The sequence below is a fragment of the Aethalodelphis obliquidens genome, unplaced genomic scaffold (genome assembly GCF_003676395.1).
Source record: "Aethalodelphis obliquidens isolate GAN/ISIS:26980383/991018 unplaced genomic scaffold, ASM367639v1 scaffold9, whole genome shotgun sequence".
Taxonomy (NCBI): domain Eukaryota; kingdom Metazoa; phylum Chordata; class Mammalia; order Artiodactyla; family Delphinidae; genus Aethalodelphis; species Aethalodelphis obliquidens.
Window position 1 is genome coordinate 16,171,127 of NW_020837953.1, and position 18,440 is coordinate 16,189,566.

An 18,440-nucleotide genomic window follows, 5' to 3' on the forward strand; every position below is an offset into this window, starting at 1 on the left:
GAGATAAAACACTCTATACCCATAACGTTTTCAGTTTTCTCATACTGGAAAGAGAATAGTGTGAATTTCCCCTTCAGCATTTTATTTTGCCTGGTGAAGAACATGGATGCCTTCTCAGGGTCTGTCCTGATTGTGGAGTTGTCTAACATTACTCCCGTCCTCACCTCGTGCATGGCCACTGTGGTCCAGGAGGTGAGCGGGAACCTAGCATGACTGTGGTCAGGCCTCAGGAAGCTTCTTGCTCTCTTTAGGCCTCCTCTCCCAAGTGCTGCCTGGGTATCTCAAAGGCTTGTCTCACAGCCTCCCAGCTGAGGGAGGTGGCATTACTTTCAGGGAGGAGACTCTCAGCTAGGAAACTGAGGATAAGATTATCTAGAAGCTGCTGTGTAAACAATCCCTGTCCTAGGGGAAATGCATCAGCCTGCCTCATCCAGACAGGAGGCTGTGGCTGCGAACTCCCCACATCTCTGCTGGACACAGGGTTCTACTTAAGGTGCTTTCAGGTGTTTTCTGGTCTGTGTTTAGTGACCAAACCTCTTTCCTCAAGGTGTCCAAATTGCTACCTGTTATCTGTCCGGAAGAATCACTGGTCCATTCATCAGCCCAGATTGTCAGCAAACACCTGGTAAGTGCTAGCTTGGACAGGGCAGTTATGGGACAGTGTCTGGGTATTCTGAGGCTTGTTCTTGAGAAGCTGGTTTGGGGCTTCTCCCCACACCAGCTTCTCCCAGCTGACCTTCTCCCAGGTCAATCCCTGAACCTCATTGGCCCCAGGGAAATCCCAAATTGAGTTCTGGTTATAAAATCTTACCTTCCAGCCCAGGCACTCAGGAAGATTGCCTGGACAGGTGCTGAGCCCAGCCACACAGACCCTCTAAGGAAGGTCCGTTATATAGTCTTTGGACTCAGACACAGGAGCTTTCCATCTCTATCCCTCTTCTTACCCTGATTTGAGCACTGTCTTCAGGAGAGCACGTCTATATACACAAGTGCAAGAGTGTGTAAGTTTGAATTGGTCTCAGAGATATTATATGACCTTGTGGCCCTGAGAAATACTGATGATGATCCCTCTTGCTAAAGTGTCTTTGGGAAAGATCCCATTAGACCCAGCTCAAGGGATCTGGAGGGTTGGTTTGCAGTTGGTTGAGATGGGTGGACAAGTTTTTATATTTATATTTGCCTTTTGCAGGTTGGAGTTGACAGCCTCATTGGGCCAGATACACAGGTTGGAGAGAAGTCATCCATTAAGCACTCAGTCATTGGTTCATCCTGTGTCATAAGAGATAGAGTGACTGTCACCAGTTGCCTTCTCATGAACTCAGTTACTGTGGAGGAAGGGTATGTTGCCCCCTGTACCCACTTGAGGCAAGGCCCCTGGTATCTCTGGGAGGCTTTGGAGGCCAGTCCAGCCTAGGAAAGGGGTCAGCTTGGGGAGAGGAAGAAAGGGGAAAGGATGAAAGAAGGAATAGTGCCTAGGCCTTGGTTTTGGCTCCATACTATTTAATGTGGTCTCTGAAAGCATTTCCATCAGTCTTCTCATACTTATGACAATTGTAGTCCTGGGAGAAGCTGCCTTCTCTTGCTTTGATATTCTACTTGATGGGATGGCCACAGTAGTGAGCCACTGGCAGGACTGGAATGACACTGTACCACTGTCTAAGGGTCACCTTCCCCTATCTCAGTATCCCACAGCAGCCCTGAAGAAAGCAGAGGCCTAGGAGGAATGGACATATAAGACACTTTCCATTTTTGAGGGAGAGCTTCTCTGTTACAAGTTATAGAGAATCTTTCCCCATTTTAAGATGCTTTAGAGTGCCCTAAAATCTTAGTTTATGAACACCCTGAACTTGGAGTAAGACTTGAATGATGCTTAATGAGATTCTTCCTCTGTATGGACCTCAGGTTTTTTCCTTGTGTAAAATGCAAACATTAGTGGTGGAAGACAGGAAAGATGTTACCAATGGTTTTCAGACTTTTTACAAAGGAAACTTTTTCTTAAGATAAATCTTAAGCAGAAACTCATTATTTAAAACTGGTAAAAACACAGTTGTTTGGAATACAGTGGGGAAGGGGCACTTATCCTTCCTATAGAATGTGAAAACTGATCTGTAAAACAAATTTTAAAAACCACTAGGCTAGGGGACTTCCCTGGTGGCGCAGTGGTTGAGAGTCCACCTGCCGATGCAGGGGACACGGGTTCATGCCCCGGTCCGGGAGGATCCCACATGCCACGCAGCGGCTGGGCCCGTGAGCCATGGCCACTGAGCCTGCACGTCCGGAGCCTGTGCTCCGCAACGGGAGAGGCCACAACAGTGAGAGGCCCGCATACCGCAAAAAAAAAAAAAAAAAATATATATATATATATATATACACACATATATATATATATATATATATATATATATATATATGATAACAAAAAGGAAAACCTCAATAAAAGAATTGGACGGTAAATTTGAAATTTCACAAAAAGTAGAACAAAAAGATAAAGAGATGGAACATAGAAGAGAAATGATAGAAAATTAGAGGACTAGTCCAGGATGTCTTAACATCTGAATACGAGTTCCATAAAAAGAGAGCTGAGATAAGAAGCCTGTGTGCGAACACGGGTCACTATCCACACCCCCCTTCTGGGGAGCCTCTGCAGCCCGCCACTGCCAGGGTCCCGGGATCCAGGGACAACTCCCCCGGGAGAACGCACAGTGCGCCTCAGGCTGGCGCAACGTCACACCGGCCTCTGCCGCCGCAGGCCCGCCCCGCACTCCGTGACCCTCCCTACCCCGCCCCCCCGCCCCCGGCCTGAGTGAGCCAGAGCCTCCGAATCAGCGGCTCCTTTAACCCCATCCTGTCTGAGCAAAGAACAGACGCCCTCCGGGGACCTACATGCACAGGCGGGGCCAAATCCAAAGCTGAGCCCCTGGGAGCTGTGAGAACAAAGAAGAGAAAGGGAAATCTCTCCCAGCAGCCTCAGAAGCAGCGGATTAAAGCTCCACAATCAACTAGATGAACCCTGCATCTGTGGAATACATGAATAGACAATGAATCATCCCAAATTAAGGAGCCGTGTGGATGAAAGGCTCTTGGTGCTGCAGCCAGGAGTTAGGTGGGAGAGCCAACTTCAGAACACTGGTCCACAAGAGGCCTCCCAGCTGCACATAATATCAAATGGCAAAAATCTCCCAGAGATCTCCATCTCAACGCCAGCACCCAGCTTCACTCAACGACCAGCAAGCTACAGTGCTAGACATCCTATGCCAAACAACTAGCAAGACAGGAACACAACTCCACCCATTAGCAGAGAGGCTGCCCAAAATCATAATAAGTCTACAGACACCCCCAAACACACCACCAGACGTGGACCTGCCCACCAGAAAGACAAGATCCAGACTCATCCACCAGAACACAGGCACTAGTACCCTCCACCAGGAAGCCTACACAACCCACTTAACCAACCTTAGCCACTGGGGACAGACACTAAAAACAACAGGAACTACGAACCTTCAGCCTGCAAAAAGAAGACCCCAAACACAGTAAGATAAGCAAAATGAAAAGACAGAAAAACACACAGCAGATGAAGGAGCAAGATAAAAACCCACCAGACCTAACAAATGAAGAGGAAATAGGCAGTCTACCAGAAAAAGAATTCAGAATAATGATAGTAAGGTTGATCCGAAATCTTGGAGATAGAATAGACAAAATGCAAGAAACAGTTAACAAGGACCTAGAAGAACTAAAGATGAAACAAACAATGATGAACAACACAATAAATGAAATGAAAAATACTCTAGATGGGATCAATAGCAGAATAACTGAGGCAGAAGAACGGATAAGTGACCTGGAAGATAAAATAGTGGAAATAACTAATGCAGAGCAGAATAAAGAAAAAAGAATGAAAAGAACTGAGGACAGTCTCAGACACCTCTGGGACAACATTAAACGCACCAACATTCGAATTATAGGGGTTCCAGAAGAAGAAGAGAAAAAGAAAGGGACTGAGAAAATCTTTGAAGAGATTATAGTTGAAAACTTCCCTAATATGGGAAAGGAAATACTTAATCAATTCCAAGAAGCACAGAGAGTCCCATACAGGATAAATCCAAGGAGAAATATGCCAAAACACATAATAATCAAACTGTCAAAAATTAAATACAAAGAAAGCATATTAAAAGCAGCAAGGGAAAAACAACAAATAACACACAAGGGAATCCCCATAAGGTTAATAGCTCATCTTTCAGCAGAAACTCTGCAAGCCAGAAGGGAGTGGCAGGGCATATTGAAAGTGATGAAGGAGAAAAACCTGCAACCAAGATTACTCTACCCAGCAAGGATCTCATTCAGATTTGATGGAGAAATTAAAACCTTTACAGACAAGCAAAAGCTGAGAGAGTTCAGCACCACCAAACCAGCTCTACAACAACTGCTAAAGGAACTTCTCTAGGCAAGAAACACAAGAGAAGGAAAAGACCTACAATAACGAACCCAAAACAATTGAGAAAATGGGAATGGGAACATATATATCGATAATTACCTTAAATGTAAATGGACTAAATGCTCCCACCAAAAGACACAGATTGGCTGAATGGATACAAAAACAAGACCCATATATCTGCTGTCTACAAGAGACCCGCTTCAGACCTAGAGACACATACAGACTGAAAGTAAGGGGATGGAAAAAGACATTTCATGCAAATGGAAACCAAAAGAAAGCTGGAGTAGCAATTCTCATATCAGACAAAACAGACTTTAAAATAAAGGCTATTAGAAGAGACAAAGAAGGACACTACATAATGATCAAAGGATCAATCCAAGAAGAAGATATAACAATTGTAAATATTTATACACCCAACATAGGAGCACCTCAATACATAAGGCAAACACTAACAGCCATAAAAGGGGAAATCAACAGTAGCACATTCATAGTAGGGGACTTTAACACCCCACTTTCACCAATGGACAGATCATCCAGAATGAAAATAAATAAGGAAACACAAGCTTTAAATGATACATTAAACAAGATGGACTTAATTGATATTTATAGGACATTCCATCCAAAAACAACAGAATACACATTTTTCTGAAGTGCTCATGGAACATTCTCCAGGATAGATCATATCTTGGGTCACAAATCAAGCCTTGGTAAATTTAAGAAAATTGAAATCGTATCAAGTATCTTTTCTGACCACAACGCTATGAGACTAGATATCAATTACAAGAAAAGATCTGTAAAAAATACAAACACATGGAGGCTAAACAATACACTACTTAATAACGAAGTGATCACTGAAGAAATCAAAGAGGAAATTAAAAAATACCTAGAAACAAATGACAATGGAGACACGATGACTCAAAATCTATGGGATGCAGCAAAAGCAGTTCTAAGAGGGAAGTTTATAGCAATACAATCCTACCTTAAGAAACAGGAAACATCTCGAATAAACAACCTAACCTTGCACCTAAAGCAATTAGAGAAAGAAGAACAAAAAACCCCCAAACTTAGCAGAAGGAAAGAAATCATAAAAATCAGATCAGAAATAAATGAAAAAGAAATGAAGGAAACGATAGCAAAGATCAATAAAACTAAAAGCTGGTTCTTTGAAAGGATAAACAAAATTGATAAACCATTAGCCAGACTCATCAAGAAAAAAAGGGAGAAGACTGAAATCAATAGAATTAGAAATGAAAAAGGAGAAGTAACAACTGCAGAAATACAAAAGATCTTGAGAGATTACTACAAGCAACTCTATGCCAATAAAATGGACAACCTGGAAGAAATGGACAAATTCTTAGAAAAGCACAACCTGCCAAGACTGAATCAGGAAGAAATAGAAAATATGAACAGACCAATCACAAGCACTGAAATTGAACCTGTGTTTAAAAATCTTCCAACAAGCAAAAGCCCAGGAGCAGACGGCTTCACAGGCGAATTCTATCAAACATTTAGAGAAGAGCTATCACCTATCCTTCTCAAACTCTTCCAAAATATAGCAGAAGGAGGAACACTCCCCAACTCATTCTACGAGGCCACCATCACCCTGATACCAAAACCAGACAACCAGACATCTATGATGAACATAGATGCAAAAATCCTCAACAAAATACTAGCAAACAGAATCCAACAGCACATTAAATGGATCATACACCATGATCAAGTGGGGTTTATTCCAGGAATGCAAGGATTCTTCAATATATGCCAATCAATCAACGTGATACACCATATTAACAAATTGAAGGAGAAAAACCATATGATCATCTCAATAGATGCAGAGAAAGCTTTTGACAAAATTCAACACCCATTTATGATAAAAACCCTGCAGAAAGTAGGCATAGAGGGAACTTTCCTCAACATAATAAAGGCCATATATGACAAACCCACAGCCAACATCATCCTCAATGGTGAAAAACTGAAAGCATTTCCACTAAGATCAGGAACAAGACAAGGTTGCCCACTCTCACCCCTCTTATTCAACATAGTTTTGGAAGTTTTAGCCACAGCAATCAGAGAAGAAAAGGAAATAAAAGGAATCCAAATCGGAAAAGAAGAAGTAAAGCTGTCACTCTTTGCAGATGACATGATACTATACATAGAGAATCCTAAAGATGCTACCAGAAAACTACTAGAGCTAATCAATGAATTTGGTAAAGTAGCAGGATACAAAATTAATGCACAGAAATCTCTGGCATTCCTGTACACTAAGGATGAAAACTCTGAAAGTAAAATCAAGAAAACACTCCCATTTACCATTGCAACAAAAAGAATAAAATATCTAGGAATAAACCTACCTAAGGAGACAAAAGACCTGTATGCAGAAAATTATAAGACACTGATGAAAGAAATTAAAGATGATACAAATAGATGGAGAGATATACCATGTTCTTGGATTGGAAGAATCAACATTGTGAAAATGACTCTACTACCCAAAGCAATCTACAGATTCAATGCAATACCTATCAAACTACCACTGGCATTTTTCACAGAACTAGAACAAAAAATTTCACAATTTGTATGGAAACACAAAAGACCCCGAATAGCCAAAGCAATCTTGAGAATGAAAAACGGAGCTGGAGGAATCAGGCTTCCTGACTTCAGACTATACTACAAAGCTACAGTAATCCAGACAGTATGGTACTGGCACAAAAACAGAAAGATAGATCAATGGAACAGGATAGAAAGCCCAGAGATAAACCCACGCACATATGGTCACCTTATCTTTGATAAAGGAGGCAGGAATGTACAGTGGAGAAAGGACAGCCTCTTCAATAAGTGGTGCTGGGAAAACTGGACAGCTACATGTAAAAGTATGAGATTAGATCACTCCCTAACACCATACACAAAAATAAGCTCAAAATAGATTAAAGACCTAAATGTAAGGCCAGAAACTATCAAACTCTTAGAGGAAAACATAGGCAGGACACTCTATGACATAAATCACAGCAAGGTCCTTTTTGACCCACCTCCTAGAGAAATGGAAATAAAAACAAAAATAAACAAATGGGACCTAATAAAACTTAAAAGCTTTTGCACAGCAAAGGAAACCATAAACAAGACCAAAAGACAACCCTCAGAATGGGAGAAAATATTTGCAAATGAAGCAGACAAAGGATTAATCTCCAAAATTTATAAGCAGCTCATGCAGCTTAATAACAAAAAAACAAACAACCCAATCCAAAAATGGGCAGAAGACCTAAACAGACATTTCTCCAAAGAAGATATACAGACTGCCAACAAACACATGAAAGAATGCTCAACATCACTCATCATTAGAGAAATGCAAATCAAAACTACAATGAGGTATCACTTCACACTAGTCAGAATGGCCATCATCAAAAAATCTAGAAACAATAAATGCTGGAGAGGGTGTGGAGAAAAGGGAACCCTCTTACACTGTTGGTGGGAATGTAAATTGATACAGCCACTGTGGAGAACAGTATGGAGGTTCCTTAAAAAACTACAAATAGAACTACCATATGACCCAGCAATCCCACTACTGGGCATATACCCTGAGAAAACCATAATTCAAAAAGAGTCATGTACCAAAATGTTCATTGCAGCTCTATTTACAATAGCCCAGAGATGGAAACAACCTAAGTGTCCATCATCGGATGAATGGATAAAGAAGATGTGGCACATATATACAATGGAATATTACTCAGCCATAAAAAGAAACGAAATTGAGCTGTTTCTAATGAGGTGGATAGACCTAGAGACTGTCATACAGAGTGAAGTAAGTCAGAAAGAGAGAGACAAATACCATATGCTAACACATATATATGGAATTTAAGAAAAAAAAATGTCATGAAAAACCTAGGGGTGAAACAGGAATAAAGACACAGACTTACTAGAGAATGGACTTGAGGCTATGGGGAGGGGGAAGGGTAAACTGTGACAAAGCAAGAGAGGCATGGACATATATACACTACCAAACGTAAGGTAGATAGGTAGTGGGAAGCAGCCGCATAGCACAGGGAGATCAGCTCGGTGCTTTGTGACCGCCTGGAGGGGTGGCATAGGGAGGGTGGGAGGGAGGGAGACGCAAGCGGGAAGAGATATGGGAACATATGTATATATATAACTGATTCATTTTGTTGTGAAGCTGAAAGTAACATACCGTTGTAAAGCAATTATACTCCAATAAAGATGTTAAAATGAAAAAATAAAATAAAATAAAATAAATAAATAAATAAAAAGAGAGCTGAGAAATCAGAGAAGGAAATTGTTTAAGAAGTAATATAAGAAAATATCCCAGGGCTTCCCTGTGGCGCAGTGGTTAAGAATCTGCCTGCCAACGCAGGGGACACAGGTTCGAGCCCTGGTCCGGGAAGATCCCACATGCCGTGGAGCAGCTAAGCCTGTGCACCACAACTACTGAACCTGCATTCTAGAACCTGTGAGCCACAACTAGTGAACCCACATGCCACTACTACTGAAGCCTGTGCACCTAGAGCCCGTGGTCCACAACTAGAGAAACCACCGCAATGAGAAGCCCACGCACTGCAACAAAGTGTAGCCCCCACCCGCCGCGACTAGAGAAAGCCCACACGCAGCAATGAAGACCCAATGCAGCCAAAAAATAATAAATAAAATTTTTTTAAAAAAAAGAAAATGTCCCAGAACTGAAAGATACGAATTTACAGAATGAAAGGGCCTACTAAGGGTCCAGCCCAATGCTAAAAATAAACCCACATCACTGTGAAACTTCAGAATGTCAGAGACAAAGCATGCTACCAACTTACAAAGAGAAAATAATAGGTCATATACAACTAATCAGGAACCGGAATGGCTTTGGACTTACCAGTAGCAACAATGAAAACTGGAAGATAATAGAACAATGCCTTCAAAATTCTGAAGGAAAATTAATTTCACCCTAGAATTCCATACTCAAGGTAAGTGTTAATGAAGTGTGACAGTAGAATAAAGACATTTTCAGACATGAAAAGGTGTATCCCACCAAAATGAAAAGTAAACCAAAAGGAGATAGATGAGAAACAAGAGATCCAACTCAGAATAAGGCAAAAAGAATCCATGAGGTGACAGTGAAGGCAGATCCAAGGGTGACTGCTATGCATGAAGCATAAAGGGAGGGGAGCAGTTAGTCCAGAGTGGAATCCGGGAAACACTTATTTAGGAAGATGAAACTGATAAAAAGACAGATATATATAAACATCTTGAAAAATTTAGACAACTGGCTAAAAGTTAGGTTTGAATTAGTAGAACACTAACAAAAACAAAACAGTTATTAACTCTGTTTTTAAAAAAGTTGTACAAAAAAGGAGAAGGCATCAGAGTTTGCTATGTGGCTCAACTATGAAATAGAATTAACATAGTCATAATAAACAGTGAGCATTGACCAAAATTATGCTATAGCTATATTGAAAGGTTGAAGGGTAGGAAGGGAAAAAGGGAGCAGTGGTGGGGAGAAAGGAAAGCTAAATCATCATCTTCCATTGTGGGAAGTCTATTGACAATGCTTAAAACTGAAAAATTAAGATGTAATATAAGCATGTTATTATCTATAGACATGGAAGTAAATACTGAAATACTCAGCAAAAAGAAGTCAGAGTTGTCTCTGGGAAGAAGGAAATGAGTTGAGGGAACAGGGGACTACTATTATTCATAATAAAACCGCCAGAACAATTTGCTTTAAACTTCATGCATGTATAACTTTAATTGCAAAAAAAAAAAAAAAAAGCCAGAAATTTTTCTGGTACACTGCTACCAGTGGTGTGCTGATAAATTGTTAACAACCAGTTCTCCAAAGGAAAAAATAAGTGGCCTGATTTGTAGCATTTGCCAATTCCCATGATACAAAGTTTCCCCCTATGACCAGTGATATCAGTGAACACTGAGTTGGGAAGAGACACTACCAGTCAGCTCTCCCAAGCAGGACGAGCTGGCTCCAGCACAGCACTGATAATAGAAACCTGTCTCAAGTATTTCACCCTTTCATCAAACACTTCAGGACTCACTCTATGCTGAAGAATGTAGTAGGCAACTGAAGACAGAAAACTACATAAGGCTCAATCTCTTTTCTCAAGGAACTCGTAAGCTATATGCAACAAGAATTTACAAGTGCTGTGATAGAAATCTGGTCACAGAAGAGGAAAGGGTCAGAGAAGGCTTAATTAAGGAAATGACTCTTGAACTGAATCTTGAAAAATGAGTAGAGCCTCCCCAGGCTGGAGAAAGGAATGTTCTAGATACATCAAGAATATAAAGTGTGGGCTTCCCTGGTGGCGCAGTGGTTGAGAGTCTGTCTGCCGATGCAGGGGACGCGGGTTCGTGCCCTGGTCCGGGAAGATCCCACATGCCGCGAACGGCTAGGCCCGTGAGCCATAGCCAGTGAGCCTGCGCATCCGGAGCCTGTGCTCCGCAACGGGAGAGGCCACAACAGTGAGAGGCCCGCGTACCGCAAAAAAAAAAAAAAAAAAAAAAAGAATATAAAGTGTGAGAGAGCATATCTTATTTCAGAAACGGCTCCTCATTTTGATGTTAGCTCAAATTTCACCACTTAAAAAGAGGCTGTGCTGACTGTCCTCTCAGAAGTAACCTGTCCCAGCACTCCCTGTTACATCTTATCTTCTTCATTATAACATTATCACTGTCAGGCCGTATCTTGTTTACCTGTCTATCACAAGATGTTAGTTTGAGAATGGTAAGTACCTTATCTTTCCGTTTCACTGTTATATCCTGAAGGCCTGCGGGAACTCTATAAATATTTGTTATGTGAAAGAATGGTAAACGATTCATAATGACCACAATATAGAATTCAGAAAGAAATGGATATGACAGGAGACAAGGCCGTATAAATGGACAAAAGCCAAATCATGGACTATCCTCTAAGGAATTTAATGGGTAGTGGTAATTTAAGAGTTTAAAGAAAAGGAATAGCATGATTAAATTCCCATTTTATGAAGATCATTTTGGCTGTGGTGAGAAGGATGATCTGTAGAGGGTAAATATGGAGGCAGGAAAACTACTGAAATAATCCTGGTAAAATGGAAGAGGTCCTTAACTAACACAATAGCAGAGGAGATGGAGAGAAGTAACAGGGTGGTAAAAACTATAAAGCATGATGACTGCCTGGATAGGTGAGGTGAAAGAGAGAGAAATTAAGGAAAATTCTTAGATTTCTTGCTGGAGCAATAAGGTTTCTGGTGTGCCAGTCGCTAAGATAGAAATCAGTGGAGAAGGAGCAAGATATGCAGGGTGGGAAGCAGAGAAGTGACACATTCCATCTGTGACAAGTTGAGCTCGTGGCAGGCGGCCTGATGTGCAGCACTTGCTGTATAGGACTGGAGTTCGGGAAAGAAGCCTGTGCTTGAAGTACAGATTGGGGGCAGTGGGCCTGGAGGTGGTAACCGAATCCGTGGATACAGCTGAGACCACCCAGGAACAGTGTGTGGCATTGAAAGAAAAGAAACCAAGACAAAACCTTGGAGAACATCAGTAATTTTAGACATAAGTAAAGGAATCTAAGGTGACTGACAAGAAATGAGCAAGGAAGGAATGTAAGGGGCAAGGGAGAGGACATTTGGTCGGTGAAGCCCAGGTTTCTAGTTGGGAAAACAGGGTAGATGGTGGTGTACTCACTGAGATGAGGAAGGGAGAGGGAGGAGCAGATTTGTGAGGAGATAAGGCTTGTGCAGGGCACATGGGATTGGAAGTACCTGTAGGACATCCAGGTGTGTGGAGGTAGCTGGTAGCCAGTTTGTGAGTAGAGGTTCGGAAAAGAGGTCAGAGCCAGAGACCTCTTCCTGAATCACTGTGTTCTCCAACTTATTTTCCTTTCTCCATTTTTCTTTCTCTTCCAAATCCACCCTTCCAGCATGGGTCCTATGGATGAGAGCATGAGCTTTGGGGTCAGACTGCCCAGACTGAATCCTGGGTCTGTCACTTACTAGTCACTTAGGGGATTGGCTTTACCTCTTTGAGCCCGATTTTCTCATTATAAAATAGGGTAAAAACTGGGTTGCCTCATAGGTTTATTGGGAATACTAAGTGAGTTAATAGACATAAAGCACTGAGAACAGTGCTTCGCACAAAGAATGTTAGCTGTATCATTATCATCTTCTTCATTACTTTATCTCATCTCACAGAGGTGACATGTTGCCAGTGTTGTCGTCCTAAAGAATATCTCTGATCATATCCATGTTCTATTCAAAAACTTTTGAAGAATCCCCATTACCTTTAGAATAAAGTTTCAGTCTTTTGGAAGAAGTTGAGAAGGATCAGTTTAAGTTCTGCTTTGTACATTTGGTAGAATTCCCCAGTGAAGCCATCTGGTCCTGGACTTTTGTTTGTAGGGAGCTTTTTTTAAATTACAGATTCTATTTCATTTCTAGTGATTAGTCTGTTTGAGTTATCTATTTCTTCTTGATTCAGTTTTAGAATAAAGTTTCAGCTTCAGAGTTTCTCATGTTTCTCATGATCTAGCTCCAACACTGGGTCCTGGAATGTTAGAATGAGTTGGGGCCTTAGAAATCATCCAGCTCAATTTCTGCATTTTTACAATGAATAAATCTTGGCAATCCAGACTTTTTTCTTATTGTTCCTGTGCTACTCCATATCCCATTCCAGATTCCTACGTAAGACTTTGAGATGTCACCATTCTCTTAAAAACCAGAACTACACTTGCCTTTATCCATTTGATCACCTGGTTCTAGAGTAGCTCATGAGGCTTTGTAACTTCCACTCTGTCTCCTCTTGCCTCAGACCTTCCAAGGGAGACAGTGCCATAACTTCCTTGTTTGCTCTAATTGGTGACCTCTCCCTCCCCTCCTGTGGGTGGGCAGACAAAGGAGCAGCTCTCTAAAGCCCACTGTTAGTGTCCTGAATTGACATGAACAGACTTGGTAAGGAAACTAAGGCTCTGTAAGGAACTCCAGCTTATTTATATGAGAGAAGTTCATAGAAAGACCTAGCACAATGTTCCAGAGTCAGTTGCTGTTTGGGGGAGGTGTAACCTTGGATAGCCTAATAAGATTTCTAGCTGGGGAAACAGTAGAGCTTTAGATGGTGGCTGCTACTATTTTTCCAACTAAAAAAGTTTAAGTGAAGCTATAGGCAGCCCATATGGGACTAATGACTAGGAAGGCCATTAGAGACTACCCAACGCTGCAAGTTAGTTTCTGGTGATAAGATAAGACATCTTGCATCCCATATGAAATTTTTCCCATTATTTTTGGGTCATTTAGTTTAGTTTTGTTTTGTTTTTAAATTTTTTTTTTGGCTGCGTTAGGTCTTCATTGCTGCACGCGTGCTTTTCTTTGGTTGCGAAGAGCGGGGGCTACTCTTCATTGTGGTGTGCAGGCTTCTCGTTGTGGTGGCTTCTCTTGTTGGGAGCACGGACTCTAGGCATGTGGGCTTCAGTAGTTGTGGCACACAGGCTCAGTAGTTGTGGCTTGTGGGCTTAGTTGCTCCGCGGCATGTGGGATCTTCCCAGACCAGGGCTTGGACCCGTGTCTCCTGCATTGGCAGGCGGATTCTTAACCACTGCGCCACCGGGGGAGCCCCGGGTCATTTAGTTTTAATTACTTACAGTAAATTTAGGAAAGGTGATTAAATTGCTCTCATGTGAGACTTGATTACCCTGATGCTATTACATCTGGACTAAATGGCACAGTAGGAGCATGAATTTGTCTAGAAAGGAGTTTCTCATATTCTTAGTCTGCTTGTTTCTGCCAGCATTGGTGAGCTGCTAAGACTTTCTGGATAGTGGCTTGGACACCCACCCAAGGTCCTCAGGGCTTAAAGGATGCTAGTAGGACTGCCTTGGGGAAGGTATAGGCAAGACTATGCAGAGAAGCCTCCTTCCTGTCTTTCTGATTTTCTACCGTTTCCAATTTATATGACAGCTGATGTTCAGCAATCAAAAGTGTAGTGAAAACTTCATTGTCGAGGCTTCAGTGTCAATCCTGTGTTCTGCATCTTTGGTCCTCTGGTCCTGATTAACATCTCCTGCATTTCCTCCTAGTCCAAGGTGAATGACCCAAGCAGCAGTCTAGGGTAGCACCTTCACATGCAGGCAGGCTGGGGAACCAGGATTTCACCTGGATTTTCCGTGCTTTCTGCAGGCAGCCAGTGCAGCCCTCAAAGCCAAACAAGATACAGTATTGCTGCTTCTCATTGTTACCCTGAGTGTCCTCTTTACTGACACTCAACTCACTGCCCTACCCACTGAGCCCCTTACATTTCCACTCCCCTTTATCCCTGACATTCACTGTGCCTGAATTGCCTCTCTTTAGAGATCTTTACCTGTAGAAATCCTACCCATCTTCCAAGGTCCCACATGTATTCTAACTGCTTCATGCAGTTTTCTTGAATTTTCCTAGCCAGAAATTATCTCTCCCACCTCTCTGTTCCCTGTGCACCCATCACTTTACTTATGCTCATGTGACACTTACTGCATCTTTTTTTTTTCCTCAACTAGACTGTAAATTCCTTGAATACAGAAATACTCCTCATATGTCTTTGTATCCCTTAACTCCCAATACTGTATTTTTTTTTTGGCTGCATCGGGTCTTAGTTGCAGCACACAGGATCTGTCGTTGCCTCGATGCGCGGGCCTCTTTCTAGTTGCGGCGGCGTGCAGGCCTCTCTAGTTGTGGAGTGCAGGTTTTCTCTCTCTAGTTGTGGCGTGTGGGCTTCAGGGCACATGGGCTCTGTAGTTTGTGGCACATGGGCTCTCTCATTGAGGCACGTGAGCTCAGTAGTTGCAGCACGCGGGCCTAGTTGCCCCACGACATGTGGGATCTTAGTTCCCCGACCAGGGATCGAACCTGCGTCCCCTGCATTGGAAGGCGGATTCTTTACCTCTGGACCACCAGGGAAGTCCCCCCAATACTGTACTTTTTATATACTAGATACCTTGTAAGTATTTACTGAATGAAAAATAGAGATCCCTAATTTAAGCCCTCCTACTGTAACTGACTATCTGTCAAAAGAGCCCTGTCAGCTTCTAGAAAAAGTCATGAAGTAAGTGCTTTACTCCTTCAAACTCACCAAAATGAAAACAAACAAAACCAGAAGAGGAAGCTTCATCTATAATAAAACTAGATAACTGCCATGTACCCATACACAGACTAAAGAATATCTGCCAGACGCAATGAAATTTAGGTCAGATCCAAAAAGAGCACCAAGATTTGACCAGCATAAGGAATAGGGGCATGGACGATCTAAAGGAGAAATGGCAAACACCACTTTTGCAAAATCTCAAGGCACATAGAACTGAAGGAAAAAAACATCAAGGCACATAGAAGGGAGAAAAACAGGCTGGCCTCATACTTTTCTGTGACAACATTTAAGGCCAGAAGACAGTGAAACAACATTTAGAAAATTTGGAAGGAAAACAGTTGTGACCTAAGAATCCTATATGGTTGAAATATAAAATCATCAGAAATACTCCAAGGCTCAGGAGATTTGTCACCAATGAACCCTCTGGAAAACTCTACTCGAAGACATAATATAGCCAAGTAAGTAATGAAACAAAATACTGACAAATGGGTAGGCTGAGTATAAAAGTGAACTCCCTTAAACATAAAATTAAGTCTGTGGCAGTTAGAGTTGAAAAAAGATCATAATTGTTCAAAGAATTCTGTCCATGTTTCTTCAGTCACACTTTCGTTTTGTTTTGTTTTGTTTTTGCAGTACGCGGGCCTCTCACTGTTGTGGCCTCTCCCGTTGCGGAGCACAGGCTCCGGACGCGCAGGCTCAGCGGCCATGGCTCACGGGCCCAGCCGCTCCGCAGGATGTGGGATCCTCCCGGACCGGGGCACGAACCCGTGTCCCCTGCATCGGCAGGTGGACTCTCAACCACTGCGCCATCAGGGAAGCCCCAGTCATACTTTTAAAGAAACCAAATTATAAACTTTGGCAAGATCCCCTGGACTTAAGGGACTCCTTCGGACTTTTGATTCATTCCCTACTTGTAACCATTTGCACTAAGCCCATCTTCTTAGACTACTGCAGCTTATTTCTTTTAAGATTGTTACATCTTGGGAATTCCCTGGCTGTCCAGTGGTTAGGACTCCACACTTCCACTGCCGTGGGCCTGGGTTCAATCCCTGGTCGGGTAACTAAGATCCCACAAGCCACGCGCAGCACAGCCAAAAATAATAATAATAAATTTTTAAAAATAATATTGTTACATCTTTACTTTTATTCCCCCGAGTCCTTTTTCTTAGCCTCTACTTAGGGAATATAATTAGATTTCTGAGGAGGAAGACATTTTTCACTACTAAACCTTTATATAGTAAAGGGAGGCACATAGAACTAAAAGGAAGAAATGTTCAGCCTGCTCACTGGAGCCAGTACATTTTAATCTAGAGGACCCAAGAGCGAGAGTGACCAGAGACAGGAAGAAAGTGAGATGTTTCTTCAAGTATTGTATCTCATTACATGAATTAACCTGGATAAATCTCACAAATATGATGTTGAAAAAAGCAAGTTGCAGAAGGATACATAGAGAATGATAGCATTTATATAAAATTTTTAAACTTTGCAAAAGAATACTATATATTGTCTACTAATATATGTAGTAAAAATGCTTGAGAACAGTAAATACCAGAGTCAAATAGTAGTTACCTCTGGGAGGAGAAGGAGGGAAACGTGAAATAAAGAAAAATACTTTATTTTTGTATTGTTTTTTGGTGGGTATACAGGTGTTCTGTATATTCTCTGGACTTTTGCGTATGCCTGAAATATCTCATTAAAAATAATACATGTTCTTCATCTAGAGGAACACCTGGACCAGGGCCTCTTGGGCCAAGATTAGGAGCCTCTGGCATCTGGAGAGATACGGGCAACTCAGCCATAATCTTTGGGCTGAAGGAGACCTTTAGTCACATGCCTAAAAAGGCTACGTGTATCTCCAGTTCCTTGCTCTTTTCTCCCCAAGGTTATGAGTAAGTTTAGAAAGCGTGCCAGCTAATCCCCAGAGAAGAACCTGCTTGTCCTCAGAGTTAACTAAGAAGTTTCATGGCTCTTTACCAAACACTGCCAGTCAGCAGCTGAGGCAGAAGCCCGTGGCACCGTGGAGAGTCACTTACCACTGTGTAGGCTTGGGCACATTGCTTAGCTTCTGTGAGCCCCACTTTTATCTGTAAAGATTAGAATAAATACCACCATTCCTGCAGGTTTGCTAAAAGGATTAAGTTACATAATAAATATAAAGTGCTTTGTGTAGTGACTGAGCTGTATTAGACATTAGATTTATGTGAGTTCCCTTCTCTCCTGGAATAAACTGAAGAAAGTCCTAACTAAAGCCAGAGGAGGAATGAGAATCTGGAGGCACTCCTGCTTCCCAGGTGAGGGCTTCTTCCTCTTGTCGTATGTTATGGTATCTTGGCAGTGATCTTACAATAGGCCTCTGTTTTTCTCATGGCCTCCTCTCCACTGAAGCATTAGGGTTCTTGGGGTAGTTTCTCAAGGCCTGCAGCTTTGCTTAAAATTTGACACCACCGGGCTTCCCTGGTGGCGCAGTGGTTGAGAGTCTGCCTGCCGATGCAGGGGACACAGGTTCGTGTCCCGGTTGGGGAGGATCCTACATGCCGCGGAGCGGCTGGGCCCGTGAGCCATGGCCACTGAGCCTGCGCGTCCGGCGCCTGTGCTCCGCAACGGGAGAGGCCACAACAGTGAGAGGCCCGCGTACGGCAAAAAAAAAAAAAAAAAAATTTGACACCACCAAGAAGTGAGGACCAAAAGCCCATTAATCTTAGCCATCTCTGAGCAGCTTGTTAGAGAACACAGCCAGGCATCGGCACAGCAGAGTCCTTAGTACCAAGCTGAGAGTTAAAAGTAGGATTCAGAAACTGTAGTTCTGGCACTGGGGCCAGGTCTTTTCATGAGCTGTATAGGAAGTCACCTCCCCTCCTGCTTTAAGCACTGAGGAGAAAAGGCAAAGTCTTTACTGTGGATTGGCGACCTGGAGGGGGGCTTGTTTGAT

At 42.3% G+C, this 18,440-nt stretch overlaps 1 protein-coding gene across 3 annotated transcripts in view; it reads left to right on the top strand.

Annotated features, from left to right (window-relative positions):
- Positions 1-18,440, top strand: part of EIF2B3 (eukaryotic translation initiation factor 2B subunit gamma) — a 170,626-nt gene that overhangs the window by 133,975 nt on the left and 18,211 nt on the right. For all 3 annotated transcript variants that reach the window (XM_027108742.1, XM_027108743.1, XM_027108741.1), the window contains exons 9-10: positions 548-625; positions 1,190-1,338. In XM_027108742.1, the coding sequence (XP_026964543.1) occupies positions 548-625; positions 1,190-1,338 (227 nt within the window). The remainder of the gene's footprint in view (positions 1-547; positions 626-1,189; positions 1,339-18,440) is intronic.